The 13276-nt window shown below is 38.3% G+C and overlaps 1 protein-coding gene across 1 annotated transcript in view; it reads left to right on the top strand.

Moving 5' to 3' along the window:
- Positions 1-13276, top strand: part of LOC118845825 — an 85294-nt gene that overhangs the window by 49205 nt on the left and 22813 nt on the right. Inside the window, exon 5 of the mRNA XM_036753866.1 lies at positions 6298-6381. Coding sequence (XP_036609761.1) covers positions 6298-6381 — 84 coding nt within the window. The remainder of the gene's footprint in view (positions 1-6297; positions 6382-13276) is intronic.

Consider the following 13276-nt stretch of genomic DNA (forward strand, 5'->3'; position numbering starts at 1 on the left):
TGTCCTTATCACATTCTTCTTCGGACTGTACTTACTTGAAGAAATTTGGCCTATTAGATTTTAAGCTCCCTGAGAGGAGGGAGTTTTTCTTGTCTGTAGCCCCAGTGCCTAACATGATGTTGTGCATGAAACGGCTGCTTCAGTGGTTTTCAATTTTGTGTCTTTTTCTATTTTAATGTTACGTCATTTTCAAAAACGTTTACGTACCATGACTCCAAAGTCAAATGGTGCTTAGCACAGAGGAGATGCCCAAAAATGCTGATAAAAGAAACCTTTTATATGAACCCAATTATAACTATCTTAGGGAGATTCAACTATGAGCTTACCCTTATAGGAAAGCAGGTTGGGCATTAAGATTCCTGCAAGCTCTCTGTTTGACTGTGAGTAGAAAGAAAGCTGACTATAGCACATTACACTTATCCTTGTTCTTCCATAGACTCATAGAATGTTAGGGGGCATGGAATCTTAGAGAAAATTTGATAGAGATTGTTTAGTCCAACACCCATACTGAGGCAGCTAGGTGACACAGTGAATAGAATGCTGGGCTTGGAGAAAGACCTGAGTTCAAATCTGACCACTAGCTGTATGACTCTGGGAAAGTCATTTAACTTTTGTTTGCCTCAGTTTAATCACCTTAAAATAGAGATAGTAATGGCGCCTACCTCCCAGATAATAATTATAAAGTGCTTGGCACAGTGTCTGGCACATAGTAAGAGCTATATAAATGTTAGCTATTATTATTTTATGGATGAGGACACTGAGGGACCCATATGCCACATACTTAATCTTCCCCATGAGTCCAGTCACTGCTTTAGGATTTCAGAAGCGACACAACTAATTACTAGGAGCCAATATCAGATGCCAGTCCTCTTAACATTTTGTACACCACGTTTCCCAAGGACTAAATCATTTACCCACATCCTTCCAATCAAACTGAGAATGCAAATCACAGATGTTGATAAAGTTTCCATGTTTCTTGAATCATTTCCTAAGCAATGCTCTCTAAATTATAATTATAGTTTTATTGACTATATGCTCAACAAAATGATAAAATCTAGCAATAGGCCGCCAATGATGCATCTCTCTCGTTTCTATCTATGTAGCTTTGTGAGGTATCATTATCACCCATAACAGCCATTAAAACCAAGTATCAGGATAAACAGAGCTTAAAACCAAGCCTTTGAATCAATCCCTCTAGTGAAAACTGTTAAGTCAAGATTTTCACAAATAATGAATATCAAAAAATAAATATTTCATAAATATCCAATCACACTGCTTTTACTTATTGTTAATCATTTTAGTGTGACCACAAAGTTTTGCCCAACTAATAAAATACAATAAAATTATTTTTTAAATATTATTCATGTGTCCCATTTTTATTTCTATTTTGTGTATCCTTAATGATATATTTAACCTGTATATTATACACACGTACAACAGTATATATATATATACACACACACATATATACATATATGTACACACATATAAGTATATATATACATACATATATATACAATATATACACATATAGATATAAAACACCTATATATTATAGTCTTACATCTTATACACAGGTACGATTGTGTGTGTGTGTATATGTTTTCATGTATCTATATATACATATATATGAATATATATTTCCTCCCCATATATACCAAATATATATCTCCCATCATGCTTCCATGATGAAATATATAAATATATATATACAATTGTCCCTGTGTATAATATATAAATAAACTAATATACATTGGGGTGCTTGCTTAAGAACATTTCCTGATCAAAGCACATTGTCAAGAAAGTTTGGAGATCTCTGGTATAGACTGAAGACAGGTTGGTGGAGTTGGAATCAGCAAATCCTTTATTCAAATTCTGTCTCTGAGACTTACTAGCTATGTGATCATGGGCAAAATCCTTAACCTTTCTGATCCCATTTCCCCATAAGCAAAATGAGAACATTATCTATCACACCTACCTTACCAGGCTGTTGTGATACTAAAATGAAAACATCATAATTACTTATTGAAAATTTAATTATATAATTAGTTATATAACACTTTGCAAATGAAGTGCTATATAAATGCCAGTTATTATCATTATTGGTGGTTGTTTTTGGCAGGGGAGGGGGTATGTCCTAAATGTATGTTTTCATTGGCATGAGGACCTCCCATCATGCTTCCATGATGAAATGTGCTTTCATCATGAAGTTCCCTCCATCAGCTATACCCACTAACATAGATCTATAACTCATATTTAATGTTCAATATAAGAAAGTTGCCTGGAACACTTAAGATGTTAAATGGTTTGCCCAGGGTCACATAGCTCGTATGTGTCAGAGTCAGGATTTCCTGACTCCCAAAAGGGTCCTCTATCTACTACTCCTCTCGGTCTTTCACTATTGCTCCATTCCATTCAATTCTATAAACATTTCTACACTGAGTTTGACTAAAGGAGATCATGGATTCAAGGAAATATAGAGGACTATGATTAGATTTGTACTCTCCTGTGGGACTACATATAGACCTATGTAAGTTAGGTGGCACATGGATAGAGTGTCGGGCCTGGAGTCAGGAAGAGCTAAGTCAAATCCTGCCTCAGACACTCACTAGTTGTGTGACTGAGCAAGTCACTTAACCTGTTTGCCTCAGTTTCCTCATCTGTAAAATGATCTACAGAAGGAAACAGCAAACCACCCCAGTATCTTTGCCAAGAAAACTCCAAATGGGGTCTTGAAGAGTCAGACATGACCAAATGACAACAATGATGTACTTATAGAACCAATATCCTATGGAGCAGTTAGGTGGTGCAGTGAGTAGATCACCAGCCCTGGAGTCAGGAGGACCTGAGTTCAAATCCACCCTCAGACACTTGACACACTTACTAGTTGTGTGACCTTGGGCAAGTCACTTAACTCCAATTGCCTTGCCCCCTCCAAAAAAAAAAAAGAACCAGAAAATTCCAACCTCCTGTTTTATACCCCCTTCTCTCTTAGAATCCCTTCTTCCCTTCTCAGCTGCCCATTGTGTTGGAAGGGAGTGTAGAGGTCATCTAGTCCAACCTTTTCCTTTTACACATCACAAAGTCCTGCCATTTTACAGATGAGTGCCAGAGAGGTTCAGTGAATGACTTAGCCAAGGTCACACTAGTAGTAAGTATAAAAGGCAGTATTTGAACCCAAGTCTTCCGTCTCCTAATTTAAAATTGTGTGATCCCTAAAAGTTTTTTCTTATTATTTTGATTGTCTGAAGGGATCATCAGTAAAAGTGAAAGTAAAGGAAAAAAAAATTGACCCATTCCTGGTTGAAAATTGCTGTTAGTATTAATCACAATTGTAGGAAAATTAGTATGAAAGTAAGTTCTAATGCTATTTTCTGGTGGCTAGAAACAACTATGGAAGAGCCCCTTACCTAGGGTCTCATCCCACCTAAATTGTAGAATGCAATTAAGTGACTTGACTCACCCAGCTAAGAAATGTCTGAGGCCAGATTTGAACTCAAGAAGATGGGTCTTCCTGACTCCATGCCCAACACTCTAGCCATTGAACCACATAGCATATAAGTACACACTTTTTGCCAGCCACTGTGCTAGGCACCATGTCAAAAATGAAATAGTCACTATTCCCCATGAGTTTTACATTCAATCAAACATGATAATATATACAAAGTACTTTGCAGAACTCATAGCACTATAGAAAGGGTACTAATTATCATTACCAACAGCAGCATCATACTGGATACTTCTCCATCATACTTATTATTAAATAGATGAAGTAGCAAAATACCTACAGAGTACGATTTCTAGGGAAACAGAAGCAAGTGAGCCCATCCCGCAGATAGAAACTGTCTTCCATGTCTTAAACGCCTACGTTACACAGTCCCTTTAGGTTAAAGATTTGATTATGTAAATTTTCGTGGGAGGAGAACTAGGGTTAAGTTCTTATCAGTAATTTATACCTTTGAATGAGTGTTCATTTATTAATCCAGATAGCTTACCCACACAAAGTGTTTTATCTACCTTGTTTCCTTTGAAACTCACAACCCGGAAGGCAGGTTATATAAATGTGACTCCTATTTTACAAAAATGAAAAAGTCAACATGCAGAAAAGTCTAATGAATTGTCTGAGACAAAGCAGCTAGTGACATAGAGGATAGAGAACCGAGTCTGGGGTCAGGAAGACCAGAGTTCAAATCTAGCTGAAGCTGGATTTACTAGTGGTATGACCATGGGCAAGTCACTTAACCTCTGATGGTCTCAGTTTCCTCAAATGCAAAATAAGCATAATAATAGCAGCTACCTCCCAGGGCTGTTGTGAGGAGCAAATGAGATAATATTTGCAAAAGTTCTTAGCACAGTGCCTAGCACATAGTAGGTGCTATATACATACCTATTGCCTTCCCTCCCCCACTAAGACCTCTCAGACCATAAATGATAGTATCTAGTCTTGAACCCAGATTAAACTGTATCCTAAGTTCATGTGTGGTCCTGCTACTACATTGTTGTAGTGAGATGAAGTAGGATGAGAACATCCCCACAATGGGCAGCTGAGAAGGGAAGAAGGGATTCTAAGAGAGAAGGGGGTATAAAACAGGAGGTTGAAATTTTCTGAAGTCAGACTTAGTCTTCTCCACACTTCGGTCAGATGAAGTTCTAGGCCCAAGAGCTGTCCTCAGACCCAAGGCATTTCTAGCCAAAGTCAGCTGAATCTGGATCTATGAGGCAGGCATCAGGAAGAAATCTTCCAATCCCCAAAGGGAACCGTCTATCCAGTAACATGCAACAGCAAACCAGCTCCCCCAGCAAAGCACACGGCTGGTGGAAAGAAGGGTAATGATAAACCGGCAAAGGCATAGGACCGGGCAAGTACTTCCAGTCAATGTCCAGCTATCACGGCTGCCTTGTTGAATTGAAGTCTGAGAGGCTGGAGGGGGTTGAGGCTCAAGTCAGAGGACATGTCAGACTCCATACCTTCCTTACTTTTGATTGTCTTACTCCTAATGCCTTTGGAAATCAAAGATCACATCCAATTAAGTACCTAGTTTAATGACAAAAGCTCTCAGAATGTATACATAGAGAAAAACAAGTCAAAAGTATTCAAAAAGAGTAATAATTATTTTTTGTACAGCATTACACAAAGTACTTTCACACACATTATTCCATTTCATACTTCTAAGGAGGCAGGTTAAGCAGGTATTATGTCCATATTACACATGAGGGGGTTGAGACTCAGAAAAATGACACAACATGATTAAAATTATCCAGTTTTTCATGCCAAATCTAATGCTTTATCCATTATAAACCACTGCCCTACCTACCCACCCAGTCCAGTATGAAACAGGACAACAGTGGGTCCACAGTTCTACAACAACACAAACAAAAACAGTTGTACAGTGTGGAGTCCAAAATCGTCCAATCTGCAAGAAAACCCTCTGAGGCAGAGCTCCAAGCCAATTGCACACTATTAAAGGATCCGTGGCTCCCGCCCCAGTGAAGTGGACCTCAGATCTTCTTCATAATTTCAGATGCCCCTGGTACCTACGACTTTGTTTCTATAGGGTTTGATATGTGGACACCCTAGAGAGAATAAAGCAAAATACGGAATCCCATTGATTGATAGGCTTCTCTCTTGACCCTCCAGGAAGTCCAGAAATGATCCATCAACATGGGTGGTCAGAAGATGAGCAAGGCAAGGGTCATCTCTGCTAAGTGGTCAGAAGATGATCACCTAGTCATGTTAGACGAGAGAGTGGTCCAGAGGCACAAAAATAAGAATTAAGGCATCCTATCCATACTGGATTTAGACATTGAATTTGGGCAAAAGAGGATGGAGATCTCTTTGTCAGCATTCTTATGGTTGCACAAGTGAGTTTCATAACTGGTAAACAAGTGGTGAATGTTGGATTAAAGTTTGAGGCCTACTATAAAGGCCTACTAGAGGAACCTCCTGTATCTAATTCTCCCTATATGATTTATGTAACATATCAAACTGATTAATACTGATTGGAATAGAGTAGGGATCCAAATGAATCATTTCTCATTCTGAGTTTGGAATTAGTTTGGAATTGTTTTAAACATTTTGCTTAAAGTTAAGGATATTATTTATTCATACCTTGAAATGACTTCCTATTATGAAAAAAATGATGACTGACCGTAGCCATCTCTTACCCTTACAATGAAGCACTGCAGCTGGGCCCTGGAAGAGTTAATAGCTTTCTAAAGTTGAAAGCAAAAGCATTTTGGAATTAAACCCTAATTATTTGTTGAGGATTGGTAATTATGCTTATTTCTCCCCGACAGAAAAACATATGACTTCATCAGAAACTTCAAAGGCCAACGCCTCAGTTATAGAATCGATCCTTCAAACTCTTAAAAAAATTTCAGGTAAATATGAATTTAAAATCATGTTAATGATAATGTAAAGACTAGCTATTGATAACATGATCTTAAGACTTAGCTTTTTTCTAGAGAAGAAAGAAGGAAAGTAAATTTTCTACTCAAGTGACAAGAATAATGAAATCCTTTTTTTTTCCTATCAGGAATTATAAGGAACAGGGCTAACTATAGCAGGTCAGACTTTGTCTCTGAATCATTGTTAGATTTGGAGTGGAATGTGATTTAACTCATGAAATCTCCAGATCCAAGCCCAGCTCTGTCACTTAATTTTTCTGACCCTTAATTTGCTATTCAGTAAAATGAGGTAATCAAGATGATCTCCAAATCTTGTCCAACTCTAAATCTTATGATTCTATAATTCTTTGAAATAAGACGGAAGGATGAAAGACTGAGTGGAGATTCACCCATTTTTTGAGGACCAAAGGAGGAGAGTTTAGAAAGCTCACTTTAACTGGTCTTTTAAATTAAGTAGGAGATGAAGCAATAGCAACCACTTCAGCAAGTATTTTTCCTTCAATTAATGTATTATTTATTTTAAACATTCTTTTTAAAAAGCATTTTGAATTCCAAATTCTCTCCCCTTTTTTGCCCCTCCTCCAACCATTGGGAAGGAAGAATTGTGACATTATACATATGAAGTCATACAAAACATATTCCCATATTAGCCATGTCACCTCCAAAAAAATTATTTTTAAAGTGAAAAAAGTATGCTTCAATTTGTACTCAGAGTACATCAGGTCTCTTTATGGAGATGGAGAGAATTTTTCATCATGGGCTCTTTGGATTTATATTGGATTGTTGTCTTGATCAGAGTAGCTAAGTTTTTCCACAGTTGATCATTGTTACAATACATCCCTTTCAGCTTTTATCATTCTCCTTTTCTGTCATGTTAACCAATCTGATAGGTGTGAGGTGGTATCTCAAGAGTTGTTTTGCATTTCTATGGTCAGTAGTAATTTAGAGTACTTTTTCCTTGTAACTATTGATAGCTTTGATTTCTCCTTCTGAAAACTGCCTGCTCATATCCTTTGACCATACAATTAACACTTACATACATAGAGCTTTAAGGTTTACAAAGCACTTTACAAATAGTATCTCATTTTATCCTCCAAACAACACTGTGAGGTAGTTGTTTTATTCCCATTTTTCAGAGGAGGAAACTGATGCAGGCAGAAGTTGTGACTTTTCTCCTCCTCTTCTTTCTCTTCTTTTTCTTCCTCCTTTTCCTCCTCCTCACAAGGAATAAGGTTAGATATGAAATCGAGCCTTTCTGACTTCAGGTCCAGCATCCCATCCACTGGGTTATCTAGCAGCTGAAAAAAAACTCTGAGGAACTTTTAAAGGGCTGGAAAGTGACGATGGGGACATTGATGGGAAGTCGATGAGAGATTAACAAAATTGAGCAGCAGTGAGAGCTTGGCTGAGATTAAATATTAACTCAGGAAGATAAAAAAACAGGAGTAAGACATGAGTTTGAACACTTACTAGCTATATGACTCTTAATCATACCTGTGGTCATGAGGAACAAATGAGATAAGGAATGTAAAATATTTTGCAAAATTTAAAGTGGTATAATGTTGATTATGATGATAAGGATGACTGCCTAGCAACCCAAGGCAATACAGTTTCATTACGTTCCCTAGCAATATTCGGAAACATGGATATGGATGCCAGGAAAGGGGATGGTTCTTGTTGCCCAGAGCTACTAGTCTAAGGCAAACAGGTCAAGTGATGCTAACGTGGTGGTTAACAATTGATTTTAAAAGTTGATAAGCAAGCGTGAGCTGGATAGAGAGATAAAGGCTATAATGATGGAATGATGGAATATGAGAATAGGAAGGATAGATGTCACAAAGATGATAGAGAGGTTTAGTAAACATGAAAGAAGGTATGTTATGGAAGGACAGGAGGTTGTGGCTAACATTCTTAGCTATTCTCCAGAGCCCAACCTCAACAGGCCATCTAATTCTAGATAATCTTATGCCCTTGTCTTTATGGATATTGCTCTTTCTTGGTTCCCCTCCTTCCTTGCTCCTGCTCTTTCTTTATCTTTGGTTTCTCATCCTTTTCCCAAAACTGCAACATGGATATTCCCAAAAGGTGCCTTCTCTTTTCTCTTTACTTGGTAATAACACTTATAACCAACAGCTTCAACTATCACCTCTACTCAGATAACTCCCAGATCTGTCTCTATCCCTGACCCATCTTCTGAATTGCATATTTAAATCCTTAAAAGACATCTCCACCTAATGTCCCACTGGCACCTCAAGCTCAACATTTCCAAAAATAAGGTTATTGATTCCCTGTTCCCCTAAACTTGTTGGTTTCAGTATTTTTGTCTGAGGCACTGCCATTCACCCAGTCTCCCATGCTCACGACCCTGGGATTACCATTAACTCTTCCTTCTCTCTCAGCTGTCATAAGTAATCAGTTACCCAGTCCTATGAACTTCACATCCAAAATATTGCCTGCATCTGTCCCCTTCTTTCTATTCCAATTGACACCATCTCAGTACTGAAATTTATGTAGCAACCACCGTTGTTTCCAGTCTGACCTGTCTTCCTGGTACTGAGGCTCTGTTGAGGGAGGTGCCAGCTAGTCTACAGCGTGTTCTTTTGATGCTCTTGTCCTAACTGCTATTTAGCCATAGTCACATGAGCTTTCATCCCATCTCCCTTATCTCAAATTTCCTTTCCCTATGATATGGCAACTGGGGAGGAGCTGAGACTCAATGGCCAATCTCCTTTTGGAAGACACGTACCTATCTAGATGGTTTTTCTCTTATTATGAAAAGCTGTCTTAAAAAGTTGTCTGGTTTGAATCCCAGGGCTGATCCTTAGTGATCAGCCCACCGACGTGTTTCGACTTTGATATTTTTAAATAAATTCCTTTTTAATTCTCTCTTCTGAGTTTTGCCTCTTTTATCAGGGAAAAGGGCTCAAACAAAAAAAATTTCCTTTTAATATTAGTACAAGGCCTTGTTACCATCCGTCTGGTAATATTATGATCCTGCCTCTACTTTTTTTCCTTTTCTAATCCAGTTTTCGTGCCATTTCCAAAATACTCTTTCTTTTATGCTAATCTAGTCATTCCTCTACCCAAAAATCTTTAGTAGTTCCCTACTTGCCTACCAATGAAAAGTAGCTTTCAAGGCCCTCTGCAATATGGCAGCTTGGGACCTTTTTAGCTTTTTCTTATGCCATACTCCTCTACACACTCTATGCTATAGACAAACAGAAACTCATAAAGTCATAGACTGTCAGAGACAGAAGGGAATTTGGACTATCCCGTTCCCAAACCACCAATATATTCACATACCTCAGGGACTTTGCTTCAGCTATGCCCTACATCAGCAATGTTCTCCATTCCCCATCACCTTCTGTTGAATTACTTCCTAACTGAAATGCCATGAAGTTGTCTCTTCACGAACCTGCCTCTTTTAGACAACTATTGATGCAGTGGAAAGAAAAGGGTATAAGAGTCAAGAAGACGTGAGGATCATACGAGATAATATTTATAAAAGCACTTAGCATAGGGCCTGGCACATAGTAGGTATAATATAAATGCTTATTTCTTTCCCTTCTCCCTCTGGTGACCTCTGTTGGTTATTCTTCTTAGTCCTTATGTAGTTCTTAATTTTATAACTATCTAATGCACTTACAATGTAATACTGTATATTACAATTATCTGTTTATATATCATTTCTTTATTAGACTGTGACCTCCCTAAAAGATATAAGTGACTTGTTAAAACTTTCTGTTTCTCCCAGTGTCTAGGAGAATGCTCTGGGCCTGGTAGGCACATAATAAATTCATGAATTAATGAGAATTCGAAGTCTTTACAAAGAATGGTTCTATTCATAGGACATATCTAAGATGAAACACTAACCTATTTCCAATAAATTTTTTTTTTATTCAAGACAGCTAAGGAAATGAAGTTCAGGTTACCAGCCCTCTGTCACTAGAATTGACATAGCTACGGCGATGGGAATTTGAAAGCATACTTCTTAGTTGCTAAAGATATCCTTCTGATCACCAAGAAAATACCTCTAGGTCAAGTCTTGATTTACTTGATGTCACTAAGCGACAACCAAGTTATTTTGATGACCTGGAATGAAATATGATGCATTTATAATGGCTTTAAATGACTTGGCCATCAGCCAGGGTTTGGAAATCATCTTTGTTATATAGGGATTTGGCTTAAAATGGGACTTAAAGCATAATTAGAGGAGCATAGTCCTTAAAATCTCTCATGGAGGTGACATCCACAAGTCAGTTTTCTGAACCTAATAAAGACAAGACCACACAATTCATTATCTTTGTGGTATAGTGTATTTCATCTACACAATTAAAAAAAACAACAATAGAGAGACAAGTGGCTTTCAGGTTCCTTCTTGGAAATTGGTTGTGTGTGGCTTGTCCTTCCTTTTTGAAGAGGACCATGGCATCAGGGAAATGATGACATGACTTGCAGTTGACTTTGATTTAAGTGAGGGAGGGCTGTGCAAGGTCGCCAGCCTCATTTTCTCCTCCAGAGCCATCTGGGTCCAGCGGCCAGATATCGATCAGGACAACTGGAGATGGCCCAGGATGCAGTGAGAGACCTTGGCCCTTTTGAGCTAAGGTCTTTCCAGGTTCTCTTTGATTTCCAAATCTTCCACAGACTCTCCAGTGGAAGATACCAAAGATCTTAAACATTCATCTTCTTTGGCCATATTTTCTTTTGTTGCCTCCTTTTCTCAAATCTCATTAGTATTGACTATAAAAAAAACTAACAACAAAATATCTCCAGCTTTTCCTCTTTTTAAGTTTATTGTATCTAGCTTTAAGTAAATAAAGCAGTTTTCTTTTGTTTAGAATTCCAAAGCTTATTTTCCTTTTTGCTAAGCATATACAATCAGTTCTGCTATAATACAACAATACAACATATGTATTTCACTCCCCCCCCCCAAGAAAATAGTACCATGCAATTAAAACCACAAGCCTCATGGGGAAAGTGGGGTTAGGGGCACAATGCTCAAAAACTTCATCAGTGACTCGTAAAAAGATAGGAATCTAATTTCAAAATAGTAGCACAGTACTATACATGTTAAATGATTAAAAGATGCAAATATTATGAAAATAGTGGCTGTGATGTCCACGTCCTTGAGCTGCTGCTTGGTTTGCATTTGGGTTTGCAATCTGCAAAGTCAGGAAAATTGGACAAGCCATAACTTGAGACCTTGGGGCCAGAGGCCATATCAGAAGGTGGAGAGCAGGTTGCCCTCCTCCAACCATAGCTCCTACTATGCCAGGAGATATACAGTAAGTACAGTACTTTTCTTTTAAAAAGACCTGAAGTTTGCTTGTGGAAGCAAGTGTCAGTAGGGTTGCAGCTTGTGAGTAATTGTGAAGTGGTGCACTTTTCTGTTCTCACTATTTGAGCAAACTGGAAACCAGGGTTATTCTCAAATCATTCCCAGATAGTTCCCAAATATATGTTTAGCATTGGAACGAATTCAGTTTTCAAAACAAGCGTTATAGCAGAATTAATGGTGCTCTTAATGCGTCAATGAGTAGGAAGATATCTTGGTTCTCAATTTGTAGAAATCCAGAATAAGAAAACATAAAGAGCTTTGGACTCAGAGCTAGGAGTTTTAACTAAGCCACCAAGCAATCCCTTGCAGCTCTGGAATCCTGGGATCCCATAATTCATAGGTATCATCTCCAAACAACTACAAATAATTGAATTGCATTCTCTCCTATCTCTCTTCTCTTTGCTTAGAAGCACTCTTTCCCCCTGATTGAAAAGAGGTGATTTCTGAGAAATGGCAGATGCACCCTGGAACCTCCTACCAGGCAGTCTTCATATTAGCAGACCCACCACCCACCATAGTCATGCTGCTCCTTGTAACATAGAAGCCTCTGACCAGCTTAAAATTTGAACTTTTCAGTAACCGTTCTTCATCTATGTGTAGCAATAGAAAAATGCTCTGAAAGTGGAGATGAGAGACCTCCATTTACAGATAAACAAGCTCACTTTTTGACTCTTTAGCATTGTCATTATAAAGCACTCAGAGCTGATCAGCCAGTAAGATTGCTGGACTGACTGAACATTCCTTACCCTATAATTTTGCATTTACAGAACATCTCATGCTGTGGCGCTAATGGTTCTTAGATTGTTCCATTGTGACTGTTGGACTCTGACCTTTGGGGAGGGGGGTTATCCTGAGAGGAGGCAACTGCTCTGAATGCAAGGAATATTTTCGATATTTCCCTGACTCAGGTGGCTTCCTGTTTCTGTGTTAAAGGAGGTATATGGTGCCTTGGTGGGGAAGGGCTGTTGCAACTGCAATAATTGCCAATGACCAGGAGGGCAGAGTGAGGATAGAGGTCTCAAACTGGAATCAGAGCTATCGAGTGGACCACCTTCATGGCCAAAGAACTGGTGTCGGGTGCTTTTATAGGGGAGGAGAGGGGAACCCTCAAAAGTTGTTTGGTATCTAGGGGGGAAATGCATATTTATTTGACCATGGTACTCTTCATTACCAATCAAAGAATGCCAGACTTAGAAGAGGCTTCAGAGGTCATGTGGTACAACCCACATGCAATATATATTCAGTAGAGCTAAACGGAGATTGTACAGCTGCTGTTCTTCAATTTTTTGGTCTCAGGGAAAATTTATACTCTTAAAATTTATTGAAGACCCCAAATATGTGTTATATCTACTGATATTTCTTATATTAGAAAGTATACTGTCTTAGCATTATTATGAAAAGTTTGCAAATGTCTTGGGGACCCCCAGGGGTCCCCACTTTAAGAACCATTATTGTGCAGAATCAGTATCAGTTTACAGCACATACATACATATAAACAACATATATTCATACAGGCATACACACATA

This window comes from Trichosurus vulpecula, chromosome 4 (genome assembly GCF_011100635.1).
Source record: "Trichosurus vulpecula isolate mTriVul1 chromosome 4, mTriVul1.pri, whole genome shotgun sequence".
NCBI lineage: Eukaryota > Metazoa > Chordata > Mammalia > Diprotodontia > Phalangeridae > Trichosurus > Trichosurus vulpecula.